Source organism: Cyanistes caeruleus, chromosome 18 (genome assembly GCF_971803275.1).
Source record: "Cyanistes caeruleus chromosome 18, bCyaCae1.hap1.1, whole genome shotgun sequence".
Lineage (NCBI taxonomy): Eukaryota > Metazoa > Chordata > Aves > Passeriformes > Paridae > Cyanistes > Cyanistes caeruleus.
The window spans coordinates 10,063,396-10,090,737 of NC_141718.1; the positions used below are offsets into that span (position 1 = coordinate 10,063,396).

General features: G+C 46.5%; 2 protein-coding genes and 1 long non-coding RNA gene across 7 annotated transcripts; 2 read left to right on the forward strand and 1 right to left on the reverse strand.

Annotated features, from left to right (window-relative positions):
* Nucleotides 1-107: 107 nt before the first annotated feature.
* Nucleotides 108-14,775, forward strand: TMEM233 (transmembrane protein 233). Its single transcript, XM_023937597.2, has 3 exons — nucleotides 108-405; nucleotides 7,155-7,289; nucleotides 12,933-14,775. Exons 1-3 carry the CDS (start codon nucleotides 217-219, stop codon nucleotides 12,942-12,944), a joined length of 336 nt encoding a protein of 111 aa, XP_023793365.1. The 5' UTR covers nucleotides 108-216; the 3' UTR covers nucleotides 12,945-14,775.
* On the reverse strand, nucleotides 4,285-20,125 carry LOC147649929 (uncharacterized). Its single transcript, XR_015277669.1, has 2 exons — nucleotides 19,635-20,125; nucleotides 4,285-7,818 (listed from the first exon to the last, which is right to left on the reverse strand). It is a non-coding gene; the product is annotated as an uncharacterized LOC147649929 (long non-coding RNA).
* On the forward strand, nucleotides 19,004-27,105 carry PRKAB1 (protein kinase AMP-activated non-catalytic subunit beta 1). Of its 5 annotated transcripts, none has more exons than XM_086855468.1 (8): nucleotides 19,004-19,744; nucleotides 21,027-21,195; nucleotides 21,617-21,783; nucleotides 22,695-22,788; nucleotides 23,490-23,604; nucleotides 24,790-24,923; nucleotides 25,408-25,476; nucleotides 25,561-27,105. In XM_086855468.1, exons 2-8 carry the CDS (start codon nucleotides 21,037-21,039, stop codon nucleotides 25,636-25,638), a joined length of 816 nt encoding a protein of 271 aa, XP_086711594.1. In that variant the 5' UTR covers nucleotides 19,004-19,744; nucleotides 21,027-21,036; the 3' UTR covers nucleotides 25,639-27,105. The 5 variants fall into 5 exon arrangements, with proteins under 5 accessions (XP_086711594.1, XP_086711593.1, XP_086711592.1 ...); XM_086855467.1 differs by lacking the exon at nucleotides 19,004-19,744 and adding an exon at nucleotides 20,028-20,153; XM_086855466.1 differs by lacking the exon at nucleotides 19,004-19,744 and adding an exon at nucleotides 20,143-20,563.
* Nucleotides 27,106-27,342: the final 237 nt, after the last annotated feature.

The window sequence follows — 27,342 nt, forward strand, 5'->3', positions numbered from 1 at the left end:
GGACGCGGCGCCGGGAGCCTCGGCGGGCGGGCGGTGTCGGGCTCGCTGCTCTTGCCAGCGCTCCCCGTGAAGCCAGCCCAGCGCTGAGACCCCGCGGCAGCCCCCCCGCCCCGCCCGGCCCCGGCCCGGGGCGGCTCCCTTGGCTCGGCGCCGCTCGGTCCCGCCTGCCCGGAGCGCTGGGCTTTCCGCGCCGCCCGCCCGCCGCACCGCAGCCCCATGTCCGCGCTCCCCGCCGGCGCCGACATCAAGCGGGCTCTGGAGAACAGCCCCGAGACCAACATCGAGGATGAGCTGCCCGACGAGCCGCAGCAGCAGCGGCCCAAGTGCTACCTGCTCCTCAGCATCCTCTCCTGCTTCTGTCCCGCCTATCCCGTCAACATCGTCGCCTTCGTGTTCGCCGTCATGGTGAGTAGCACCTCCGGCTTGGGCTCCGAGGGGTCACCGCCGGCCCCGGCGGGGAAAGGGGCATCCAGCCGCCTTTGAATCGCTTGTCCCGGGAGCTTGCGGGCTCTGGGTGAGGCAGCGAGCCTGGGAGCATCAGCAGGAGCGGGCAGGGGGTCCGCCGAGCTATCCCAGCAGCGATGGAGAACGCGGAGTGAGAGGTAGCTTCCAACAAGTTTTCGCTGTCAGGCTATCGGGTGGCAGGTTTATTGCAGTTATTGGGGTTTGTTACATCAACTGAGTCGCACGCTGAACAGGACACAGTATTTGTGTGAAAGTGTCAGCTGGAGAACAGAAATCAGATTTGGTTTCTGCTTTAGCTAATCAAATGTAATAAGAGGGCACTTTTTCCAGTAAACAAGCTCTTTAATACTATTTATTAGAATAATACAGATAATTATTATGGTTGTAGATTGCTGGTAATTGCCCGTGTAAATTGAGTATCAAACACACTGAGAGAACAGCCTTACTCCTACAATCTGTAATTGATACACATTGTCCTTAATAACCCAGCAATCCCCTTAACTTCCAAAGTACTGTTGGAACAGAATCTCCTTCTCTGAGTTAAAAGTTGCAGAGTCAGATCCAGAGTTTTCTAATCATATACATGATCAGTGTTATCAGTAACACTGCAATGCATTTCTGTTGTTTAGGAGCTGAAAAAGGTTTAAAACATGTTGTGCATTTTCATCCTTTTCTCTGACAGCCAAGCTGAGAAGGTAAGTAAAATTGTAGTTATTTCTTTTTGCAATTAAGAATAAGAATAGGTAACTATGTCTCAAATATCCCCAAACACACTCTTGTAAAGTGAGATGAGTAAAGACTGATAAGAAATCACATTTCTGAAGTTTGAAAACTACTATTCCAAAGCCATTGTTCAAGTCTCCTTTTTTTTTGCAGTTCAGTATTTGCTGCCTTCTTTTTTTTTCTTTTTTCTTTTAATTTTTTTTCCCTTCTGTGTTATTTTCTTTCTTGTTACCTTAAGTATACAATATGCTCTTTTCCTTATTTTGGGAAGGTTTGTTTCAGCTGGTACTCGGCATCCTTTCTGTCCATGGACACTGAGGGTGCTATATAAAGTAATGAGAGCTGATGATCTGGGGCTGGGAGCGTCTGTTCACTGTGACACTGCTTTCATCAAGGTGCTGGGGCTGTACAGAAGTTAACTGTCAAGGACAGAATTTGGCCTCTAAAGATTTTTGCAGCCCATATGGAGAAATCTCCACCCACAGCCTGGTTGAAGTTCATGCAGGCTTCTGGAGTCAGGCATCAGTAACTGTTACCAGGGGATATGAAGGAACCAGGGTGGGAAGAGCACTTCCTGAATGCTGAGCAGCCTGTGCAGGTCTCAGCTGCCCACTCCCTTGCAGGGGGAAACAACAGCCAGACCAATAACCACCCCTGGCCGGGAATAACTTCTGTTTCAACAGCATCCTACCTAAAACTTCTCCTTTTCTATAAAAATAACCCATCCAACTTCTTTTCCACAGCCTGACCCCCTGCCTTTCCAAGCTGCAACCTGTAACTGCTGCATTATCCTCAGCTGCAGATTTATGCATTTTAGCCTGTGCTGATTTTATTTCCACTTCTGCTGGCATCTGCAACCTCCCTCCCTTTCTCAGCTGGAGTTGCTAAGGGCTAACACTGAATTATAAGAGTAGTCTAATTGTTTTTCTTACAGAAGATACCTTTACAGTCTGCAGAGCTTGCCTGAGATCTTGGGTCAGATTTAAAGACCCCTACAAGTGGTTTATCTACAAATTTCCACTTCTTAAAATGGGCCCAAAAGGAAAAGTCCTATTGGTTTTTAGAGGGGGCATGGTTCAGCACCCTGTGTACCTGTGTCATGTCCTCCTTAACTGTTCTAAATTCAGACAATGTTTTCACTCTAAAAGTAGAGTCTGGGCTCTAACACACCCCCAAAATAAATGACAGATTTGTCTTCAGTCTCTTCTGTCTCTTCTGCTGCCCCATTTACAACTCCAGCACTGGTTTCCTCACTTCTTTCTCACCTTTGGAGGCTCAGACCTCACCGTTGCAGATCTTACCTCCTTTACTTTATTTTTAGAATAAACTTTTTGCAAGTTCTCCTTATTACAATAACAACCTTTCCCTGTTTCTTACCTGTCTGTTCCTCATGGCAGGGGTCAGAGCTGGTGGAAAGGACATTAATGGCATCAGTGTGTTGCCACATTGGCATTACAAGAGCCCCCTCCAAAGAGCCATTGGCCACTCTCAGGGGTGAGCATTGCTCGGCATTTTTGGCAAATGGAGTTCTGTTTTCCCCAGGACCCCTGGCTGTAGGATCACTGTTCTCAGTACCCTTCTGCAGCCCCAGCCAGATGCCATCAGTTCTGCTCCTTGTTGCTTGCAGCAGCTGGATCTCTGTGAGCAGCTGTGTCATGTTGCTGTGCCATCAGTGGCTCACTCAGCCCCAGGGACGCCTCCCTCAGATTTGCCCTATTCTTTCTCATACAGGTGTAGCCACAAGCATCAGGGGCACGAGTTTGGGGGCAGGTACCAGGTCAGGAGGCTTCTGTGGCACAGGAGGTTTCTGTGATGTGGGGCTGGGGGTGGGCACAGTGTCACTGAGCTCTTTGGCTCCTTGTCTGCAGTGGTGAACCCAAAGAGCTCTCAGTGAGCTGCCAGCTGTGTCTGAGACCTGGCTGGAGTGGTCTGGCTGTGTCTGGTTCGTGGGACCAGAGCTAGAGGGAGGCTGTGGAATAACTCTGGGAAATGAATTGGGTATTTTCAATGCCAGCACTGAGGTCTGACAATGGAACACGTTTAGTTGGCCTTTCTCAGTACCACCCCCCTTCAGCTGTCTTTATTTCAAAGGTCTCTATGTCAGACTAGTCCTGTAATTCCATAGGGCCTTACATTTGTAACAACCTCCAAACAGTCTCTCCAAAGCTATTTCTCACTGATTTTTGCTCCAAACTCCCTCTTTCTGTTGACACATTTTTGTTTAATCATTTCCATGCTTCAAACAACATATGTGGTCAAGCTGTGACAATCTTGGCTCATCTGCCTCTGATAGTAACAAGTTGTTCGTCTGCATTTGTTGCTGTTGAATTCAGATGCCTTGTCTTTATATGGGTTTCCCTAAGCAGACACAACAAATTAGAGGGTGGTGGAAGCCATGGGGACAGGAAGGGATGGATCTTGCTTTCCCTGGGAGCCACCTCTTCTATCTGGGATCCTAATGAGCCATGTGCAGTGTGTTGGCTGTGGCCAGCTGGAGTTAGAAAGTTTACTGGTAGAGTTTATTATTTATAAATCCTTTGTTAGGTAGCTTGTAGGTACCTGGATATCTTACACCATATGGGACAGCCTGGAATATTAAACAACATATTTAATATTCAGGAATATTAAACAACAGGGCTTAGCAGCTGCTGTTAAGGCATTTTTGCGTGGCCCTTGCCTTTTCAGACTGGTAGGTTTTTGTTTTTCCTCTGTAACACTCTGGAGAGCAAACTCCCCTTTCACGTGTCCTGTTCTGAATTATTGCTCCCCAAGTCCCCTCTTTTCTTTGTGTTTCCCTGTGAGCTGTTCCTACAGTGAGGAGTCACCCTGAGTCAGCAGGTCTCGTTCTTCCTTAGGTCTGAACTAGAGAGTGTCTCCTTTCCAGGCACAGCCAAATAAGGCTCACCCAGCCTGGCTTAGAAAATGCTGATCAGAGAACCTCGGTCTGGTCTGCCCGGACCTGTAAGAAACGTAGAGGAAGATTTCTGAAGTAACTCAGTGTTCTTTCTGGTTTTGCCATGATCAGTGCTCTAGGAGTGTGGAAGAGAAAATACACATAAAAAGGGATTAATATTTTATAGCTAATTCAGCACATTTCTGTTCACATCAGGTCAAGTCACTTTATTGTTGAACTGAGAATGTTTTATAAATAGATGTGTGTGAATCTGGTGAAGTCACTGAGATTACTCAAGTAAATAAACAGCTGCAGAACTGTGGCTTTAATTTACATTATGACTTCATAGAGAGCGAGGTAGCAGAAACCTGAGAAATCAAATGGTGTTAGGCTGAAAAGGGCTGAAGTTTGTTTTAAAAGCTGGTCAGACCAAATGCCTCATACAGATGCTGTATTCTCAATATATTGCCCAGCCCTTGGAAATAAATAGATGTAACAGTTTAAAGCTTTAACAGTTGATGTTATCTCTGTCTAATGCTGAAAACTGGAAGCTTGACCAGGAGCCCTTTGAAGCAGATGGAAGTAATGAATTTCAAAAAGCTTTGCATCAGACCCCAATCACTCACTCAAGCCTCTTACTTTTTATTGAATGCTTTCTAAGTTATTTCATATGTCATTTAATTAAAACCTCTTCACAGAGAAACTTTGGTCTCCTTCCTGTCTCTTCCAAATCCTGTTCTTTATCATTAATGCTGTTTTCCTCCTCTTCATCGTGGATTTGTATTAAAATGACATTATTTATTAAAGTTTGCACAGTGAATTATTTATGCAGTACCTGCAGAAATCACACGGACATTTTCCAGACTTCCTAAATACATTAGTAAAATGCTCCAGAACTGCAAGCTGGTGCTGTCAGGTCTTGCTTGCAGCTCTGTCTGACTTTTGAGACCACAAGCCCGGGGAATGGAGCCGATGGTGTCTGCGGAACCCCTCTGTAGACGCCATGCAAGAGGAGTCCTTTGATAAGAGGGGAGCACAAAGTCCAGGGCCAGGGTGTCTGTGGTGCTTCTCTGTGTTTCTCCTGCAGCCACAGTGGCATTGGTGGTTGTTGGCAGAGACAGGAGGAGGTCAGTCTGCTCGAGGCCAAGCTGAGCTGTGTTTCTCCTCACAATCCTTTTAATGACCTTCCCAAATGGACTTTGAGAAAGCTTTTCTGCAGCCAGGACTGCTGGGGACAGTGGAGTGGCTTAGGTGAGAGGACTGTGCCAGCTCCCTTTGTACCAGCGGCAGGGCTGACACTGTCCTGTTTGACCCTGTACTCATGTCCATCCCTCATTTCCATCTCTGCCCTCTTTCCCCATTATTTGCTTTCCAACCTCAATGAAACCTGACAGCAGAGCAGAGGTATTAGTGATACTCTTTGGGGACATAAACCAGAGAAATATTTAGGCATGTGGGCTTCCAGGAAGGGAAGAAATGTATCAGTGCTCTCTTTAAGGACATGAGTGCATCAGGAGCTCAGCCTTTCATAGACTCCAGAGAATAAGTACTTGCACTTATCCTTGAGATGCAATTCTAGGAATGCAGGCTGTGTTGCTTTGGGACTGGCTGGGCTGTGCTGATGCTCCTGCAGTGCTGACACCACGAGTGCACCCAACCCATTAGCTCTGTGTGTTCACTAATCAGCACAGCACACACATGCCCTTTATTGCCTTCCTGCTTGGGAGAAATGGCTCTACAGCAATGTTTGGTGTGCTCTGAACTTCATCCTTTTCCTGCTCTCCACAGTCTCAGCTCCTCACTCTTGTTCTGTGTTTGCTGCAAAAAGTGATTTATAACTGAAGCACTTTCATTATAGCACTTGGTGATACCTCATGCAGTCATTTGCTAGAGACAATCTGAATTCTTCATTCCAGAGAACAGTTAATTTGATCAGGTCCCCATATCTCTCCCTTATTCTTCCCATTTCTCTGATACCTCCTGAAATATATACAAGATACTAAAAACCATGTTGTGACTAATCTGATTCCCTGAGGAAGTATGCTGAGTTCAACAGTGTAATCTGATCAAGAAATCTGGACTCAGTGTTATGGTTTATGAACTCAAACTCTCATGGTTTTGCAAAAGAATTCTTAGGAATAATGCCCTTTTTAATGCTTTGATAGCATCTCATTCTTGGGGAAAAAATACTATAAATTGTGTTTAGACTCATGTACTACAGTACTTCTGTCTCTTTCACTGAATCTTTTCCTTTAAAAATGGTTTGGTTAAACCAAAAATTAATTCAGAAAATCATATAGTCTGTCTCACAAAAGCCTAGAAGGTCAGAGTGGTCCTATCACACCTTGCAATCTGAGCATGTAACGAATGTAAAGCATCTGCTGAGTCACGGGTGGGTAGAGAGAAACTCAGTCTCTTGAGATGATATGGGGATATCTGATGCACACCTCAGGATGGATATGATAATAATTATCAGTGTCTTCCAGAAATGCAAAGGAACACAACTTCTAGCCCATGAGGATGGCACTCAGATGTCTTGTTCAGATGACCTATATTTCTTTGGTTTGCATTTTTCCCACCACTAGCAAATTGCTTATTAATTCTTCAAACTTTGGAAAAGTAAAATATGGGAAAAATAGGAAATTAGTAAGCTTTTTTAAGTTTTACTGAGACTTTCTCTAGAAATGCAGCCTATTCATGCTCTTTTCTGTGCTTATAGTCCTATAAAGCATAAGAATTTATCTCACTGCTAGTGAAGTGGCCAACTAACAATTCCCATCTACTACAAAACTATTTCCAAAGATAAAAGCCACTGTTTTATGCAAGTGGGTGGATGTTGGTTTGACAGCTTTTATGCTGGTGTGTATCATATGAACAAAGCCTCACCACTCTAAAAAAAAAAAATGAGCTGTAGCTTCAATGGAAGGCACTGAAAATGCGTGGAACAGAAAACTGGACTCCCTGCTTGCCTTGGCAGCAGACATTGATTTGTTGGTTCAGAGCTGTCACGTTGCTTTGCCAACAGGTTTGTGTTTTAAAGGAACAGCTGTGATTCCCTGTTTCCCCTCTGCAGGCTCTGAACAGCTACAACCAAGGGGACATAGAAGGCTCCAAGCGGCTGGGTCGCAACGCGCTCTGGGTGGCCGTGGCCTCCATCATCATCGGCCTCGTCGTCATCGGCATCTACTGCGCGGTTCACTTCACAACGGTGAGCAAGGCCTCACAGCCCTCTGTGCAGGCACTCCAGAACAGCACACTGAGGACTGCCACAACTGCCTTTCTTTATCTATTTAGGGATGCATGTATGCTTTCCAAAAGAATTTTTTCATATTTTACGGTTTAGAAAATTCTGTTGTCTGTGGTTAAACACAAGCGACTCCGTCTTGGCAGCACAGGGTTTTCATGAAACTCTTGCAGCTCTGATATGTTTTTCCAATTTTGGCCAGTTGCTTTTTGGATTTTCTCCTCCTCAGCTGCACCATCTTTCAGACCAAGTGACATCTTTAAATTTCAGGTAACAGATTCCCCAAGTGCTAATTTTCAGTCCCACAGTCTGGCCAACTGATATTTTAATTCTGCAAGGAGGAGACAATAGTCAGTTGCTCTTCTACTGTTTGACAGTAAAACAGATGACCAGAACTATATCAAAAGCGACCACAAATGTCATTCTGACTTGGGTCTCTGTGGGATAAGATCCTTCACTCTCCATGCTGTGTTACTGTCCTGGCTTTCCACACCTGCAATAATAGAAACAAAGCTCAACAAATGAATCTCTGTAACACATTGGTTACCCAGATGGATTACTGGAAAAGAGGACAAAAGCAATTGAGGGTATTGATAACCTTTCTTAAGGCTGTGCAAAAATATGTTCTTTTCTCCACAATACTGTGCACTTCCCATTAAAATTACCAATTTAAATGAATTTATTATTGGCTGGTTTGGTTGGAGAGCCTTTCAGTGCACTGTACAAACTTATGCATAAACAGAGAACAGTCCCCATTTACCACTGAGGACATCCCCAAGGAGTGGAATGGAGATACTGGTTAAAGGTGTACAGCATTTTCATACAAAATTTGAAGTATTACATATTGAGCTGGAGGGGAGTTACTGGGCATGGGGTCCAGCTCTGTGGGACATTATCAGATGGTGCCACAAACTCTGAAGTGTTCTGTGCATTCATTAATTTTCTATGTATTTGCAAGCATGAGTTGTGGTTCAGCTTGTGTTCAGCTCATTCAGTGCTCACAGATTTAAACCCAAGTCCCTTCAGGCTGGGGGTGCCAAGTTTTGTAATTGACAGCAGCAGTAAATTCTTCTGTTCGCCTCCACCACCTTACTCATCATTTCTCAGGCAAGGAGAGCAGCTCAGTTATTTTTTTCAAAGTAGAGGAGAGAAGGGCAGTGTGAGGAGTGGCAGACAGCACTGGCCTGAAGCATTCACAATGACCAGGCAGCAGTAAACCAGCATAATACAGCTTTATTTTTCTTCTGAGGACTTCTTAATTTGGTTTTGGTGCTGGGGTCATTTTTAAAGACAAAACTGTGTTGGGTGGAAGCAGCCAGGTGCCTGGGAACCCTCAGCATACTGCTGGGAGATTAATTTCTGCACATAGTTTCCACAAAGCTTTCTTGGCCAAATGGTGCCATGACTTTTGTGAGGAGCCAGGGTTTGCTGGATTCACTCTGCCCTTCCAGCCTGTTTACTGCTCCCCTTCTCCCTCTCACTTGTCACCCTCCAAAAAGTCTTTGCTTCTAAGAAAGGATTTGATGGCAACAACAATCTTTCAATGTGAAAATGAGTGAACAGAAGCACCCAACTGGTCTTTCCACTCTCCATGCTTACCTGGGTCCCTTCTGTTGCCTTTCTCTTGGACATTTTCACTTTATACTAAATCATCTTAGTCTGACATGCCACTGAATGGCTTTGCTCGCTCCCTTCAGTGATCTCACACCTGTTTGTGCCTTTCTCATGATTATTTACTGACAGCCACTTTGCCTCTGCTGAAGTGAAGTGGTTGTAAATAAAATTCTATCCTAACTTTAAAATATGTTTCAATATTAGTAAGGTAGCACAAAATAGCTTTGATACAATAATATGGAAGATTTATTTGATTACAGTTAAGCACAGATTTAATGTTTCCATGAACTACACATGAATTTTTCCTGAAAGTTAAACTTCAGCAATATGTATGAAAAGCTTGACCCTTCCAAGATTGATTCCTGTGTACTTCATCCACTTGAAATTAATCAGATACCAGAGTACCCAGTTTTTCCTGCTGACATTTCTTGTGGCTTCTTTTGGTCTTCAAAGGATAACAAGTCTCACTGCAAATTACCTCTGGGAGATAGCCCTGCCAGTATCAATGATGTACTGAAGTGTACTGAGAACTTGAGTTCTCTTCCACAACATCCAGCCTCTGGGAAACAACAAAAATGAGACATCCAAGTCAGGTTGGCAGGGGGGAATCTCTATCAATTGTTACACAATTGTACCAACTTCTTCTTGGTACAGGAACTTGAGTCAGGCTCAGCTGGCTCTGAAGCCTCCTTCAAAACTATTCCACGTGCCTCAGCCAGGAGAAAAATATCAAGCCCAGTGTGTTGAGGGTAGAAATGGTAGAAGCTGAAGAGAGAGGAAGAGCAGGAAATCCCTGCTTTGAACAAGCAATGGTTTTATAGCACCAAAAATCCTCCCAAATATACCCCCAATAATAGTGGCAGACTTGGGAAGAGGAAGACCCTTTCACTTTTCAGAAAACCCCTACTTCCAAGTGTCCTCATGTGCCTTCCTTGGTTTGTTCAGTTGCAGAGCAAGAGTAGCACAGGAATAACAGCAGCCAACACCTACGTCTGCAGGGAAGAAACAGCCTTGACTTCTCATTTTGAAGATTTACTCGCAGCTAAGTCAGCTTGGGGCTTCTCCTGCTGCCTTGGAGAGCCTCATTTGTCTTAAACACTGGCATGTTATCTTTAGCAAACATATATTAAGATATGTAGTGATACATATTTATATCCTGGAACAGGGCCCACCCTCCACTTGGGAAGCATCTACATTCTGCAGTCATGCCCCTAAATGTAGGCAAGGGGAAGCCATCACTTGCATCACTGGAGTTGACAGCCCAGCAATAAAACTTGTGTGTCCTGATCAGTGTAAATTGGGGTGTCCCTCAGCATGCTGAGGACTCTGAGTGCAGAGCTGTGCTGTGTGTGAAATCAGGGCTGTGCCTCAATCCACACTGGGCCAAATTTATTCTTACTCTTCCCCATTTGCTTTTACCCTCTCCTGTCAGCTTCCCCTGCGCCCCTGCCTTGCCAGTCCTGAGCGCTGAGTTACATTTCCAGAGCTTGCTCAGATTAACTTCAGCTGGTATTTGTGTCACCACAGTCTGGCCCTGCATGTGTGCCTCAGGCATGTTGTCCATCAAGAGCTGCAGTGAGAAATGGGACCTGTTTGCCTTCCCTGAGGGGACACCACGGTGACCTGGAGCAGGGCAGGGCTGTGTGCCACAGCCTGTGTGTGCCATACCCAGCACCACTGTTCTCATGCTCCTCTTAGCAACCTTTCCCCAGACTTGGAGTCAGCCTTCCCACCTCTAAGCATTTTGTTCAGCAAAAGGTGGTAATTTTGTCAGTCAGTGAGGGCTCTCAAGTCATTTACAATCTGTGTTTTCAGAGTAGCCTCAACATTTTTGATTCCAAATTCTGTTTTGTTTTGGGTTTTGCTGACACAAGACATCCTCAGATTGCATTTGAGTTCTGCTGGCAGGGTTTAGGGAAACAAAAGCCTGGGCTGGATCCTCCTTACTTCAATGAAGGAGATCCTAGGTGTCCCAAACCCTTTTCTTAACTGGATCTAAACATGTCATATTCTACTTCATGCTGCCATGTGAGTAGTTCAGAACAATATTCAGCTCCTCACAGCACATACTTGTAGACCATCTCTAGTGTCTGACTGACACTTCACAATGCTGTTCAGGGCTGAACTAGAGCTCACATGAGTTTTGCCACCCAGTTGAGCCACAAGGCATTTCATATACAGCCCACGCCTTCTGTGCTCCTCTCTTTTGGATTTCTGCAGTCTGGACAAGTAGGAGTGAGCCAAGCAGAAATGTGGAGGATGAGTGAGAGGTGTTAGAGAGAAGTAAAAACTTCAGTAGACTAAGAGACAGCAACAGTTTTGCTCTGAGGAAGGGTAGCCAAAACGCTGTGACTTTGGAATTTTATGCAAACCATTATGATATTTTAATGCTTTCGTAGAGGAGCCTGAACTTCTGACCCCTTCTTTAACCTCACTTGATTTAGAGCTTCACTCCAGGGAAGCCACAGAAATGCCACCTGCCAGCATGACTTCCAAGGAACACAAAGCCAGCCAGGCTGTGAGGAAAGCACCAGTTTGCACTGCTCAGAATCAGAAGGGTTTTGAATCAAGCACGTGTGCAGCAATGCAGCATTGGTAATTCCTGGCAGAAGGAAAAGGAGTAAGTGTTTAAACTGTGCACCAGGGACAGAGGTACAGACACAGTTTCCTCACTGACTTAGAAATAATTCTTCAGGAGGAAAAGGAATGCAAGATTATTTTTAACATCTCTGCTGTCCTGTTCCTGAGGCTCTCAGAAGCCTTTGCAGATATTTCACTCAGAGACTGCCAGTCTTTCAGAGACAGAATAAGCTGAAGACCAGCCTGAGGACAGGGATAACTCAGCCAGCCTCAGATCTTTACATTGGTCATCCTGTCCTCTGCACCTTGCCATAAAAATAAACAAATCAGGGTCTTGTGCTGCAGGGATTGGCTTGCCAGTAAGGGACGGAGCTCCAAGCCTGAAGTCACGGCATTCCTGTTCTTGAATTCTTGGTGTCCACCAGCCAGGGAGCTCATACTGCTGCTTTTCTATTGGTAAGGGCACATACTGATTATTTCCTTGATCCTTACCTTGTTTTCCTGGATTTGTGAAAACACAGGAGCCTAAAGTCCTTTACCTTTCTCTCAAAGTGTTCCCTCAGCTGGGGGGCTGAGTACAGCGTGCAGGTGCACAATGTGGTTACATCAGCCTGACTTCCTTAGCAAACCCCATGAAAAATCCTGATCCTGAAACAGCTGTTTCATCTGTGCACAGAGATGTTCCCACAATGGATTTTACCCAGTAAAATCCACATTTTTTACCATGAGTAGCATCCAAGAGACAATCAGCAAAGGCATTGATGCGGTCTGCAGGATATATTTACTGTGCAGTGCCTCAGCTCCTAGATCCCTGCTTGAGGAGCTGCTAGAATGTAGCTGCCTGATGGAGGAGATCCCCCAGACTCCAGCAGAACCCAGAATCCAGGGATAGGTCAGGGCACCCATGGGTATTGTCTGAGAGCTTTCCTCTACACAAGAATTTGAGGGAACTCCTCAGCTCCTCTCCTAACACAGATGCACAGGTTTCCCAGTCTTTTTAAAGCATGTTGTGTATTACTGTTGGACTTCCCAAGTTCCCCCCTGCTGGAGTGTTGTTCTTGTCTGACTGCTTCATGTACCACTCCAAGGAAGCAGAGATGCTGCTGACCTCATGAATCTTTGTCAAATAAGAGCCCATTTCCTGGCAATGAACAGCCCTAATTTGCATTGATTCAGGTAACCCAGTTTAAAAATTCAGTTCGGATTGACAGATGACCAATGCCATTAGAAACTCAGCTTTTTGATTCAAAACTGTATTGAGCTGCTAGTCTAGAGGGATGTTTGTTAAGAGACCAAATGCCACTAATGTGGCATAATGTATCCATTAGATCTGTAGAATTAATAATTTAAACTCACAGGGCAAACTCTCTGTGTTCTCCTCCTTAAAACACATGTATTTCTGTGTCCTTGCAGCATGCTATCTGAAGACCAGGACTGCACTTGGATGGTATCAACATGTAAACCTCTGGATGGGGAAAAAGAAGAGATGGAAACCATTCCAGACTGTTAGTTCTGACCCTACAAGTCTGCAGAGGCATGTTACTGGTGAATGAACTGATAGCCCGGTTAGTTAATCAGCATGGCGTGACCAGGTTTTCAAAATTATTTATTTATGAGACATCTCAGTATAAAGCAGCATTTTCTCTTTCACCCTAATGTATCATGAGATCTTGCCCTTCAAAAAAAATCCCTTTTCTTTCTCATTTCCATGGAATGTATGCTGGATCTGTGATGTTCCCTGGCTGACCCCAGCCAGTCAAAGCCAACGTATCCAGACTGTTTGTGGTGCACAGTGTAAGATCTGATGCACAGCCCACTGAAGCTGGTAGGAGAACTCCTGTTACTTCTGGCAGATTTTGGATCAGGCCATTAAGGATTTTTCCATTTCTTTAAAATAGTTTCAATGTGAGACACCTGTACCTATGGGTTTGTGATTTTATCCTGCTCTGTGATTTTATAATGCCATGGGCACATTCTGACTCAGCAGCTGCTTTCTTTTGTCATCCTCCGCTGTTAGAACTTTACCTTGGATTTTTAACCACCTGGGACCGATTTCAATCACTTGATTATTAAGAGAGACTCTTCTTCCATAGCTCCATGTTTTTCTTAATGATTTATTTTTGTTTTGTTGTCTTTCATTGTTGCACTCCCTTGACTTTGCTCCAGTCCTGCATTAAATTTGCACTGATCATACTTTCCTCTTTAAACTTCATTTATGTAAAAAGTTCCTGTTTTTTTTTTTATCTGACAAAAGATCTTTTTAAACAGATGTCCTTTATCCCTTTGTTGTTGTGCTTCTACCAAGGCACAGTTTCATTGTGTTCTGCTTTGTTCATGTGGGTTTTGTTTAGCTCATCCTCTCATCTCTGTGACTGGTCTGTGTATCACTGCAGTTAGAGATGGACAGACTTCTGCACCTCTGCCTAGTTACAGACACTCTTCCTGATCCTTAGACACTACTCAGCGAGCAGCCTCAGGCTCCAGACCTGATGGCCTCTAAATTACTGCAGTTTCTTGATACCTTGTGAAAATTTAGCATGGGACAGCTGGTTTTTTATTAGCTGGAAACTGTTTCACAGAATACAATTGTTTTGTCATGCAAATATTCCATGTTAAAAGGAGTAAGCTCTGGTGAGCATTAAGATGTGGCTGCATCCTCAGCAGTTGCTGCTCTCTTTGCTTTATTACCACACCTTCAAGAGAGCTGTGCCAACTTCCAGTCCCTCTCCCTGCACCAACTTCAACCTGGAGCAACTGCCCAGAAATCCAGGGAGTTCTGCAGGTGCAGGTGAGAGAAGAATCATCTGTCAGGAGTTCAACAACCTATAAAAAACAAAAGAATCCTCCCAGAAACCTTTACCTGTTAAAGCATATGCCTGGAAGTAGCATGTATTTTTTGTGCCTTGATATTATATTTTCAATGTGCTTTTTCGCTTTCCTTCCTGCCAAATTCTGTTTTTCATTGAAGTCAGTGAAGCATCACTTCTCCTCAATTACTGCAGTATTAAACTTCTCAAACACTGGTGAAGTCAGCTAATTTATTAAACATTTACACTGATCAGATTTGTCCACATGGGAATCTTGCCACTGATTTTGATGTTCCCAAGAATTGGCTGTTCTGTGAACTCCTCTTTGGTTTTTGAATACTATTTTAATGGTCTGATATGTCTTGTGGGACTTTTAGTAGCTTGCCTTATTATCAGATATGATAGAAATGTCATTGACAAGTGGAATAAAATTACTTTTAATTCACGTCTATTCTGGTATGTGGGAAGTGTCTTTCCTTAGTTTTGTTGCCTCTTCTACTGGAAAGAGTAATATCCCTTTTTCTAACCCCTTGGACAGTTTCAGAATGAAGTGAATCACAGCAAAAGGAGGTTTCCAAAGATATGTGGGCACCAGAGGATAGGGATAGGCAACTTGAAGTATTTTTTTTAAACTGCCTGACAAGGGTTGAGATCAATAGGACTTATACACCCGACTTGTTCAGAAGCTTTTGAAAACCATACTGGAAATCTAACTTGCATCATGTTCCTCATAAATATCTTTGAAGTCTCACTCGTAATATAATTGAGAATTGAGCCATTGTACCTTCAGTGCTTCTGAAGATAAATGTTGGTACCTTACAGTGCTATTGATTGGTATAAAAATAAAGGCTTTATATTAAACCACTTAATGTGACAGAGAGGAGAGAATGCAGCAATTCCTCTAATGTCCTTAGTGCTTCTGTGTCATAGGTAATCTTATTTTTGCTTTACTAATGTACTGGTATTGGTTCTCTTCATTTATTTATGTTTACATAAATTTTCAACCATGTTTGGGAAGTGCAGCTTGTGCTGGAAAGAGGTATGGTCCTTGTACAACCACATCCTTCTGTTGTGTGACAGACACATCCCAAAGCAGGCAGCAAACACAGGGAGCCTAAATGACATTTTAGTGGCCAAATCAGCAAGGCCCTAGTGCCAGCAGTGGGTGTGGAAGGCAGAATGCAGGTGTCTGACTGAGGAATTTGTGCCTGCTCCATATTTTGAGGGGTATGTATAAACATTTCATTATCTCTGACAGGCTCTGGAAATTACCTGTTCTTCATTGTAACGCATCTAGATTTGGATTTGGTCCATTATTCTGCATTGGACCTACCTTTTTTTGTAGGAAAGAAACCACCTGTTATATTATATATGTGCTGAATGATGTTATTTGATGCCACAAAGGGAGGTGGGAAGCAGTAAAAATGTATTTCAACTCAACATCTGTGTCCTGGGTGCACGAACAGAGTCTTCCTTTTGCAAAGCTGCTTCAGGCTTCCGTTTTTTGGACGCAGTATCCTCGCACGCTGAAGGCACCAATGAATGCCTCAAGTCCAGCTCCCTTTTCTTTCCTGCACATATTACAGGCAGAGACAGATGGAAACTTGAAATTGCTGGCCTCAGCTCCTGGATCATGTTGGCACCTTTGGCTTCTTACAAGGCAGCTGCATTCTGCTAAACACGTATCTTGATATGTAATCCTAGAAGAGGCTTCTAAATATAAGTGGGGGTTCTTTGCTGCTGTATGAAGGGGGTCAGCCAGACACTCAACATGTGGTGTAAATTTCATCAGATTGCACAACAAAAAAAAATAATCTAGGGAACAACATGAAATTAAATTCTTGGGGTGCCTCCCTGCAGGCACACCCAGGAGATTACAGCTTTCACCTGAAGATCAGCGCTGGCCCTTCAATTTATGTGGTTGCAACCAGGATCCATGAGTGGTGAGGCTCCAGAAGTTGTAGCTTTTGTACCTCTATCTTTGGATATGTGCTCACAGTGTGTTCTGCCTCTCAGCCTGGAAATAGGTTGTATCTGGTTGCTGCCACAGTGTTCCTCACTCTCAGCATCTGTTCAGGTGCCTCTGCTGAAAGTGTGCAAACATCTCTCTCCAGGCTCATTTCCTCCCTTGGGCCCTATCTTGCTCTACCAGTTATTTATTACTGATTGCCTCAGAAGGGGGAAGATCATCTCCCCCATTAGTCTTTACTTTGTGTGTTTTTGTGTGCACACACACAAGAAGAGTTGAAGGGTTGAATTCCCAAAGGCAAGTAAGATCTAAATACAAGGAAAAGTCACTGGATTGATGGGAGCCAAGCTGGTTAGAAACATCCTGCTTATCTGACAGCTGTTCAGGAGCCTTTGTGGAAGGTGGTGTTTCCTGGAGGGAAGAGTCCATATCACCAAACCTTGAACAGATGTGGAACCTACCCTGGCTTTGTAGGAGATACCTTCAGGCAGGGCTGGAGCCCTCAAAGCTCTGCAGGGCTGCTGCCTGACCCCCAGCTTCTTGAGACTGAGCCCTCAGACCCCACAGGCAGCACCTTCAGGCTCAAAAACTATCTAAATGTTGTTTTCCTCTGACAATCCTCCCACCTCCAACCTCATTTTGAATTAGCAGGGCTCAGGAGGTGTGCAGTGTTGGAGCAGAGAAGGGATGCAGTGGTGTGTGAGGGATTCCTTCTGTGCACTCCCAGCTTTCCATTTCCCAAGCACAACGGCATGTTCTGCACGCGCAGCAGGACACGTGTCCCTGAGACAGCACTGAGCCTCTGAGAAGGCTGCCCAACTTCCTCTGCTGCACTCCCTGCCAGCCTGGCAAAGTGGGCTAAATCCAGAAGTGACCTAAAAGGAGGAGGGGGCTGGACACAGATCACTCAGCCACTGTAAAGCTGGAGGAACAAATTCAGGAATGGAGAACCACAGTACGACCAGAGGGTTTCTGCAGTTAAATTTACCCTGTCTTCAACTCTGGGGTAAGTTCTATCCTGCTCCCACACAGCTCACTCTCCACAGCACACAAGCTGCAAGAAGCACTTGTTCACATGTCCTTTATAATGTGATTTATGGCATGTGTGAATCTGATCCACCACCTCACATCTGAGGATGGCTCCTCTGGGTTTGTCATCTCCCGCTGTAGGGCTGAGTCAGCTTCCACTTCACTTGCAATGACTTCTCTTTGGCTAAATAAGCTTGCCTCATGTCAAGGGAAAAGAACTTTGCAAGATATCAATGGATTCTTCAGGACTTTGAACTGCACAATCTGAGGCTGAAGGCCACAGCATTTCTTTTTGGACACCTACTCTGAGGTAAGAGAAGGGGAAACTTCACTGGAAGTGAAGTCCCCAGACCAAAGCAGACTGTGTGGTCACAGTGAGCCGTGGCAGCCTCATGTGCACATTTCAACCAGTATCCAGTGGGGGCTTAATTCCCTTTTGATTTTAATCAAATAATTAGAGAGATAATCCAAACAGTGAAAAAGAGCAGTGTTTGATGGTGTAATCCCTGACTTCTGTGCCTGAAAATCTTGTAAGGTCACCCTTCACCCCATCTAATCCAAGACATGCATTCCCCTAACCGGGTCTCTCCTGACCTCAGACCTATCCTGTTTGGTCCTCACTCTCTTTTAAAATGAGTCAGCTGATAGAGAGGGACGGTAAATGATATCTCCAAGGGGGTAGAGTGACTCAGTAGCAAAGATGTCACTTCACTTGACCCCTCAGCCTGTACAGCACCCAAAGTGCTCTGCAATGATTCTCAGAACTTTGACCAACTCTGCTGAGTCTCATCGTTCTGAGAGCCAAGAACCAAACAGCCTTAAATTTAACTTCTGACTCAGAAGATTTAATAGTCAAGCCAGGTCTAGCTCATGTTTACTAAAGAAGGTAGGTCTGAGGGAGGGAAGAAGGAGCTGAGCTTTGCTTGTGGCTACTGACATGGCAACTGAGAGAGACCACACAGCTCTTCACATCCTGCAGGTCTTTTACAAGCCTCTGCTTTTACAACCTCACATTATCCTAGGAGGTGGTGTGGCACAGTCATGACAGCAGATAAAGCATTTCATCAATTACTTTTATCTTGTCTTATGGGCTGTGAACAGTCTGAAAGTGGAATGTGTCTTTTTTTTGTCTTTTTTTTTTTTTAAGGGAATTTCTTATTCAGAATTAGTCACTTGTGTTTTCCCCTGGTCCTTTTACCCTAATAGGGGTGGAGGTAGAAAAGGTATTTTGTAGTCTTCCTTTGGAATGTGGAGGCTGCTTCAGATGGGGTGGAAGAGGAGGAGTTTTTATGCCCTTCAGGCTGCAGAGCATAAAAGGAGGCAAAAAGTCACAGATGCTGTTGAAGGGAGGAGGAAAACTCCAGGATTCCAGAGAATCAGTGGGTGGCTGAGCTCTGCCAGGCCCCTGTGGCTTGTCTTTAGCTAATCCCTCGCTTCCCACATCTCCTGCATTAACAGCTGGGAGGGAATGGGGCTCCCACTCAGGCTGAGGGGAGAAAACGACGCTCCAGTGACTGCAAGGAGCGTGCAGACAGACGTGTGAGGAGGTGGGGGATGATTTAGCTGTTCATGGTGTAATGTCAGCCCTCAGTATTCTCGGGACCAGCACCTGACAAAGCGAGTTACAGGCTGATTGCTCCAGGACTGTGCTACACCCACCTGTCACGGCGAGGGGAGACAAGAACTAGTCCTGAAAAGGGAGCAGACACAGGGAAAACAGACTTTAAATGTCTGGTGGATGCTTGTACCTATCACAGCCTCGTGATCTGTTAGCAGTCCTTACCCTGCAGTTTGTTACCACTCTGTGGTTCTTAGAAGAACAAAAAACATTGCAAAGGCCAAGCCCCAGATGAAGGTACCACGGCCTGTAGAGGGTCTGTGTGGCTGTTGTGCAGATCATCACAATGGTCCTGGATGGACAAGAGATGGGCAAGACACAGTACCCTGTACTGCAAACAGTGCTGGCCAGGAAAACTGGGGAGAACAAAACAACCGGGGCTGGAGACAAGGAATTTAGGAGCACTAAGCTGTGTGAAATGCAAAATAACAGCAGCTGCATTTCATAGCAGGGGCTGTTGTGCAGGGCTGGGGAAGAGCTGCTTGCACACATTGCCCCGGCAGCCCCTGCCAGCCTGTGCCCCAAAGGGAGAAGCTGCTCCCCAAAACACAGGGGGAGCCAGCACTGCACTGGCACAGCCACCCCGGCAGAATTCTTCCCAGTGTTACAGTGGGGGGATACATCCATTTGGTAGGAATCCTTCTGTCTGCGTGCAGGTGGCTTCTGTTTGTAATGGAAAAACAGCAATTTACCTGTGAAGAGAACGGTGACACACCTGCAGGCCTCAGCTCTGTGGCTGTGAGGAAAGTGGGAGAAAAAACCAGCAACAGCTGAGGGATAGCCAAGGGTAAAACCGGATAGTGTAAGTGGAAATGCTTTGAGAAATGTATCCGTGTAATTTAATTTGGGAAACATTTATCAGTTAAGGACTTAGCCTTCCATCTGTGCTCGCTCAGCCACCAGGGCTGATGGTTCCAGCGCGCTCTGACCGCGGGGCCCGGCCCGCTCCGCGCCATTGCCCGTGGCTCCAACACCGCCCTCAGGCGCTGCCCCGGGCACGGCGGCTCCCGGGGCGGGACCGAGCCGTGCCCCGGCACCAGAGCGGTGCTGAGGGGGCGCGGGGGGAGCGGGACACGGAGCCCGGCACGGAGCAGGGCACGGAGCCCGGGGCAGGCCGGAACGGCCGCGCCAGGCTCGGTTCCCCCCGGCGGGCTCCGGGCCGGGCCGGCGGAAGCGGAAGCGCGGCGGCGGCGGCGGGAGCGCGGCGGGCGGTGGGTGCCGGGCCCGGCGGGGCAGGGCAGCGCAGGGGCGGCTCCAGGCTCCGGGTCCCGGGGCTGCCGGGCCGGGCTGTGCCCCCCGTGCCCCGCGGAGGTCCCGGAGCGCGGAGGGCGCGCCTGCGGGCCCCGTTCTGGAGAGACTTCCGTGCGCATCCAGGCGGGGCTGGGCGGCAGCAGGGCTGGGGCTCTGCAGGCGCTGCTTCTCCCAGGGGAAAGCGGGGACGGAGGGAGCGTCCGTGGAGCGGCAGCGGGGCTGAGCTCTCCCCAGGGCGTGGTGACAGCCCCGAGGCTGCCCGAGCTCCGGGACAGCGCTCTGAGGCGCTGCCTGCGAGTGTTGGGTGTCTGTGCAGGGCCGGGAGCCGGCCTGGCTGGTCCCTGTGGGTTCCTCCAGCTCAGGACACTCTGTGAGTCTTTGTTTAGAGCCCCCTTCAGCTGCTCTCACATCCTCAGCAGGGTGAGATAACGCTGTTCTAGTGAATCCCATTGCAGGTAGGCTGCTTTTGGAGCGTTGTGACAGAAAGTTCCCCGGTGCAGCGCTATGGGCACGGGGAGGCAGAGGACGAGCCCTTAGCTCAGAGACACAGCAGCTTTGTGCTGTGTGGCAGGGACCTGCTTGGGCAGCTTCTGGAGTGGCTGAGTGTGGTAGAGGTGCTCTCCTACAGAACTGTAGCACTTTCAGGAGTAGCTAAAAACTCATTTAGTGTCTTTGTTCAGAGTATGGTATCACTTTACAATGGGTTAATCAAGTTTCTGAAGCTCTTCAACTCAAAACCACAGCCCAAGGCTATTGATGAGTTTTCTTTCCTGTCTACTGGCGTCCCAGCTGTGGGAGTGCATGTGCTAATCTGGCTTTCCCTGCTCTTTTAGACCCATAAAAATGGGGAACACGAGCAGCGAGCGAGCGGGACTGGAGCGCCATGGGCACAAAGGCTCCCGAGGGGACAGCTCAGGAGGAGCCCCCAAAGAGGGGGACAGACCAAAAATCCTAATGGACAGTCCTGAAGATGCAGACTTGTTCCATTCAGAGGAAATGAAGGTATTGCTGGTTTGTTCTCCCAGCGTTGCTTGCTTGGAATGCTCTGGGGCTGTTTGCAGCCTGCAGGGATTTTGTCATTGAGTTTGCACAAAGCTGACCATCCCCCTTCCTTCCCATGCCAAGGAGAGAGTGAATTGGTGTTTAAGCAGGTGTCATTTGGGCTGGAGGGAGGGGCATTATTTTGCTTTCCACTCTTGCTGCAAATTTGGAAAGCTTTAACACCCTGGCAGTATTTGTGCAAATGAGCTTGTGAACAGCATCTAGAAATGCAGCTTGTATTCTGTATCTGACAAAAACTGCTTGTAGCAGACTTAGAGACTTAGAGAATCCTGCCTGAGGGCAAAAAAGTTATTCAGCGCAGCACAGGCTGTCTGAGACTGCCAGGAAAGAACCTTTGTAGATTGAGGCATTGTGCTTGCAGGCTCCTTTGGAGAAAGAAGAATTTCTAGCTTGGCAGCAAGATCTGGAAGTGAATGACAAAACCCCCACTCAAGCTCGGCCAACAGTCTTCCGCTGGACTGGAGGAGGGAAAGAAGTTTATTTATCAGGCTCCTTCAACAACTGGAGTAAAATTCCTCTGACAAGGAGGTAATGAAGTGGTGCTGCAGTGCTGCTCCCCATGGACTGGGAGTGCTCAGGGCCATGAGGAAGGTGGTCAGCTGAGAGGTGGGATTGTGCTGGATTTACCACTGTCCTGCTTCTCTCCTCAGGCCCTTGATGACAATCTGCCTTTTCCATTCTTGGATGGCACAGGGTGGAAGTTGTCCAGCTGTGTGTCAGTTCACTGGGCACAACACACAGATAACCCCAAACAGTCCCTGCTGTGCAGTCTGGGCCTGGAGTGGGGCTGGGCTGTGGAAAGGGGAGCTGGTTCTAGCACAGGGTCTCTGGTGACACATCCTTGCCATGTCAGTGGCTTTTGCCCAGCTCAGAGGGTTCAGACAGAGACTGTGGCCTGTTGGAGCAGCATCAGCTGTTTCTCAGCTCTTTTGAGATGCTGGTAAAGCCTTCTGAAGATTCTGGTTCATAGCCAAGGAGTATGGAAATGGCCAAGCAGCAGCTATTCAGACCCAGAAGTATTGAGCTGCTGCTTTTATCTGCTCTTTGTTCATTTATTTCATGGGCATTTGGGAAATGTAATTTATGATGGCAAATACTGAAAGGCAAGGAAATGTGAGAAAGCTGATCTTGTTCCATCAGCAGATAAATGAGGTCTTGTGTGCTAACAAGTAACATGAAGACATGAGAGACTTTCCAAAAGCTCAGTGCCAGTTATGGGACGTCAGGAGTGGGGGGGGACTTGCTGTCACAGAGAAAATTATCATGAGCATTAATCATAATTTGATTCTTTACCTTTGGATTACATCAGACATTCTCTGCCTTTTTAAGGTTTTGCACGTTGAGGAAGCTCATGCTCTGTGTCACAGTGTGTGTCACGGTTTAGAGACCAAGGTACTTTTTAAAATGTTGTAGGGCTGATTGTTTGTCTTAAATTCCAGTCACAACAACTTTGTGGCAATCCTGGACCTGCCAGAAGGAGAGCACCAGTACAAGTTCCTCGTGGATGGGCAGTGGACACATGATCCTGCAGAGGTAATGTTTGCTTGGAGTCACTGTTTATTGATTGAGATTCTGAAGAGGAGAAAGGGGCTCTTCAAGCTGGTGAGAGAGAGGTTTCTGATGTCTGCTGGCCTGGGTGGCAGCACTGGACTGGGCTCAGAGGGCAGGAGATGCAATGAGGGACAGGATCTCTTGGCCATTGGTTTATAAGTGATGCCAAGCTTTTCTTGTCCGGTGCCAAACTGCCTTTTAGAGCATTGTAGCACTTCTGGCAGCCCAGAGCTCACTGTGCCTTCCTGGCTCTCTGTGCCAGCGTGGTGCTATTGCTGCTCTAAATCTTTTCATAGTCCAGTAATTGTGCCAATGTCCACCAGGCCTGGTTTCCCTCCTCTGCTATAAAATGAGCTCTAACCCCAGCCTGCCCAGCAGGTCCCCCTGTGCTTAAGAACTCAGTGTCCAGAGCTGGTGTCACAGGTAACTCTTGCCCTGTTGGCAAGAGTAATACCTGACCCTGGTGGCATTTCCCCTCCCAGCCTGTAAAATCCTGCTCTTAACCTCTCATAACCCCTCATAAAATCCTTCCTCTTAACCTAACACCTGCTGAGCTCTTCTCATATCTGGTTCTGTCATATTCCAAAAGTAATGTACCTCATTCTTGGTAATTGTGTAGTTCTGAGACTCTCTTAGTCCCACAGGCTTTTTTATTCTGTTTTTTCTCTCTTGTCTCTTGCCAGCCAGTAGTAACCAGCCAGCTGGGTACTGTCAACAATGTCATCCAGGTGAAGAAAACTGACTTTGAAGTGTTCGATGCTTTGATGGTGGACTCCCAAAAATGTTCAGACATGTCTGGTATGAGCTTGCTGGTAACTTTATGTCACACTTCTTAGAGCTGGTAAAAATTTCATTTTCCCTTTTTATCTGAGTTAAAGCTCCAGCAGAGATTAATCTGCACTTGTGTCAGGCCCTGTGGTTGTGTGCAGGAATCAAAAATGCCCGAAGAAAGAAAGTGGAATGCACAGAGGAGGAAGCCTATGACAAAGCAACACAGATCTGATGATGAGAAAGTCCTGGGTGCTCAGTCACTGTTTGCCCCTGCTGTGTGCAATGGTTGAGTTTAGGGCAGTCATTGGTGGATCAGTCTCTGCTTTACCACATCAAACCAATGCTGACAACCTACATTGCTCTTAATTCAGTCTTCCTCTGCTAAGGAGGTGGCTGAGGGGGTCAGAAATTGCACTTTAGGAGGGAGAAATTAGGTTCATCTCAGTGCTAACACAGGCTTGGGAGTATCCTCACAGTGTAGTATAAATTATTTATCAAAAAATAATACAAAAGTGCAATTTTTGCCTTAACTTTTCTGTTCTAGTGTAACAGAAGAGAGGTGGGATTTAGCTTGAGCTGTGTCTGAGGTCAGCTTTACCCTGTTTGGTCACTGAGCTCTGTAGGGATGGAGTCCATACCTTACACCCTCCTTCAGAAGACCTTTGAACCTGAAGCAGGAGGGTGTGTTTTGCTCTGTGCAGCTTTGCCTGAACAAAGCCTTTTTTGGAGAAAGTGTTTATTTGTGGGGCAGGCCAGGGGGAGATTCTAGATGTCTTCCCCTACAGGCTGTGGCAGGATTTGCTTTCCCTGATTAGACTTTGAAGGGCTCTTTCCACAGCCCAGTCTGCAGGGGGGAGCAGTTGTCTTTGACAGGTGCATCCCGTGTTTCTGTACATCCCTTGGAAGGAGCCTTGTAGGGCAGCCTGCTCTGTGGAGTGTTTGCAGCAGAAGTGCTGGGCAGAGGTGACAGAGAAGATCTGAAGTGCAGTTGTGCCCTCAGAACTCTGCTGCCCAGAACCTCACAGCTCATTCCAAGTCAGACTTTGGGCACCTTAAATCCCCTCTTGGGCAGTGACTGATCCTCTGGCACTGCACCAGCTGCTGCAGTTGTTGTACTTAAGTGCCATTGATTCCTTTAGGCTGCAAGTCCCTATAAAGAGCAGATGTTCCTACCAAGTATTTAGGATTAAATATTTATCATCTCTCTGGCAGAGCTGTCCAGTTCACCCCCAGGACCGTACCACCAGGAGCCCTATGTCTGTAAGGCAGAGGAGCGCTTTAAATCTCCACCCATTCTCCCCCCACACCTGTTGCAGGTCATCCTGAACAAGGACACAGGCATTTCTGTGAGTACATCACTTTGGTTCGCTAAATAATGCACTTGAGGGTGGGAACAGATGGGGAAAAATCTGGATACAGGCAGGGGATAGCTTAGGAAAAACCTTAGGATAAGTTACTGTGTTATGTTCCTTGTGATGTATGTCCTGATGGATTCATCTGAAGTAAATCTGGTTTTCTAGTTGATTGTCTTTAAAATGAAAAACTAGATCGTTTTCCTCCCAAAACCTTAATCTTATCAACTGTTAAGACACCAGAAACACATAAGGGATAATCTCAGTCTGATTCATGGTCCTGGTGAGGATGCAGAGGGTTTTACCCAGAGGGATCTGGGGTTGTTCAGAAATGGTGGCTGTGTTTGTGATGAGCTCAGTGTGAGCAGCAGTGATGTGCTGGGGGTGTGGCTGGTCACAGGTGCTGTTTTGTCACCCCTCAGCTGTGAGGAGTGAACTGTGGTTTCTGTTTCTGTCCCACTGTCCCTGTTCTCTGCAGTGTGACCCCGCTCTGCTCCCCGAGCCCAACCATGTCATGTTGAACCACCTGTATGCACTTTCCATCAAGGTGAGAGGCCAGGGCACGGCCTGCACACGGGCAGCCTGGGTGTCTGACCATGGCACATGCTCACTTGTTTTCCCTCCCCTGTAGGATGGAGTGATGGTGCTCAGTGCTACACACCGTTACAAGAAGAAATACGTCACCACTTTGCTGTACAAGCCAATATGAGCATCACAGTCATGTGTGACCAATTGTTCTGGGCCAGTGCAGTCTCAGAAAAAACGCTTCACTTAACCAAATGTACTTCTGCTCTGTGCTGTAGCAAACAAACTCTGATTTCATATTTTTCCTGAGACTTCCAGGTTCTCCTGTATTTGCCTTATTTTGTTAGCCCCACCTTGGAAGTTCTTGGAAATGGCAGCTTCACAGCGACTAGACAGGTGGCAAAGGTGTCAGTGCCCCTTGTCAGCTCAGTTAAAAAACCACCAATTTAATTAGGCTGAATAATGTGAGGGCAGCAAAGATCAAAGAGCTTCAGCAGCGAGGCAGACTGGGAGTCTGCCAGCCCAAAGCCTAGAAAGTTCAGGATTCTTGGGGAATCTGATTTGAGCATAACACTCAGCAAAAGCAAGCTCATTGCTGCTTCTGTTGCTCATCAATCATTATTTCAGTAGCAAGTTCACAACTTGCCTGGCTGAACTAAGTGTGAATATTGATGGTCATCTTGTAGCAGCCTTTTCTGGGCAAAATCAGCAACATAATCACTACAAGCTCATTATTATTTTACGGTAGAGTGGGGTGCACTGTTTCTACTGTGAATAGCTCTGTAGTTTTTTCTCTTCATGAGAACTGAAATACATTTTTCCCCAGTGGAATTTCTGGTAAAGACAATTATTTTTAATGGCTGGATTTTTCTGTAAATCGTAAATGTGTCTTGCAGTAATCTGCTTTTGGAAACTGGTTTCTCTTGCTGTCACTGATGAGGACTTCCTTAAGCTGGGAGAGGTGGCTGGGAGGAAATGGATGGATTCAGTTTAGGGATGAGTTCCTCAGTAACAGCCTGAAGGTGACTGTAAGTCTCCTGTGTCCAGTGGCCAAACTCACCCCTCGGTGTCAGCAGTTGCAGAGTGCTGGATGCAGCGATGCCACAGCCCTCTGTGCCCAGGCCTGGAGCGGGCAACTTTGTATTCTGTTTCTGTTTTCTAGGTGATTATAGTAATACTAGGCTGCCTGTCCTTGGTGTTGACAGCCTGTTTTATCCCAAAACAAATGCAACATTAATGCAAACCTGCTGCCAGTGTGCCCCAGGCCTGCCCAGGAGGAGCCAGCGCAGGAGGGGCCCTTCCCCGGCCTGTTTTGGTGCCTGGGGCACCGTGACTGTGCCAATGAGAACCAGCCCCGTCCCACTGTGGGGGAGGAAAGCACTTTGCACAAGTCTGTGGGGAGTCTGAGTGGGGACAGAGCTGCAGCAGCCAGCGTGGAGTGAGCCACAGTGGGAGGGTGCTTCGCCATCCTGGGGTCTGTTCACCAGCCTTGTTGCAATATCTTCAGTAGCTGAGTAGATCTGGGTCTAGTGCAATGGTTTTCTCTGAAAACTCTTTCTTCATTCTGTGCTATGGATAGTATTTGGTATTCTGAACTACAGAATTGCTTGTTTTCAACCTCTTAGAAACAAATAAAACATTTTCAAGAGAAGCGGGTGACTTGTCTTGTTGTTACCCTTCCCATCTGTGGTAACCTCGCCTTCAGTGAGTTATTTTGTTGTTACATGTGATTTCCTGATTGCAGTTTTATGCCTTGGTGGGTTGTACAAGCTTCTCATTCAGCGATGCAGATTGAAACACTTTCTCCTCTTGCACTCAGTCAGTGAAGAAGACCCAGGTGTTATTGTTTATTTCTGATGTAAAGTTTAGAGGAAGGACAAGAAGTCAA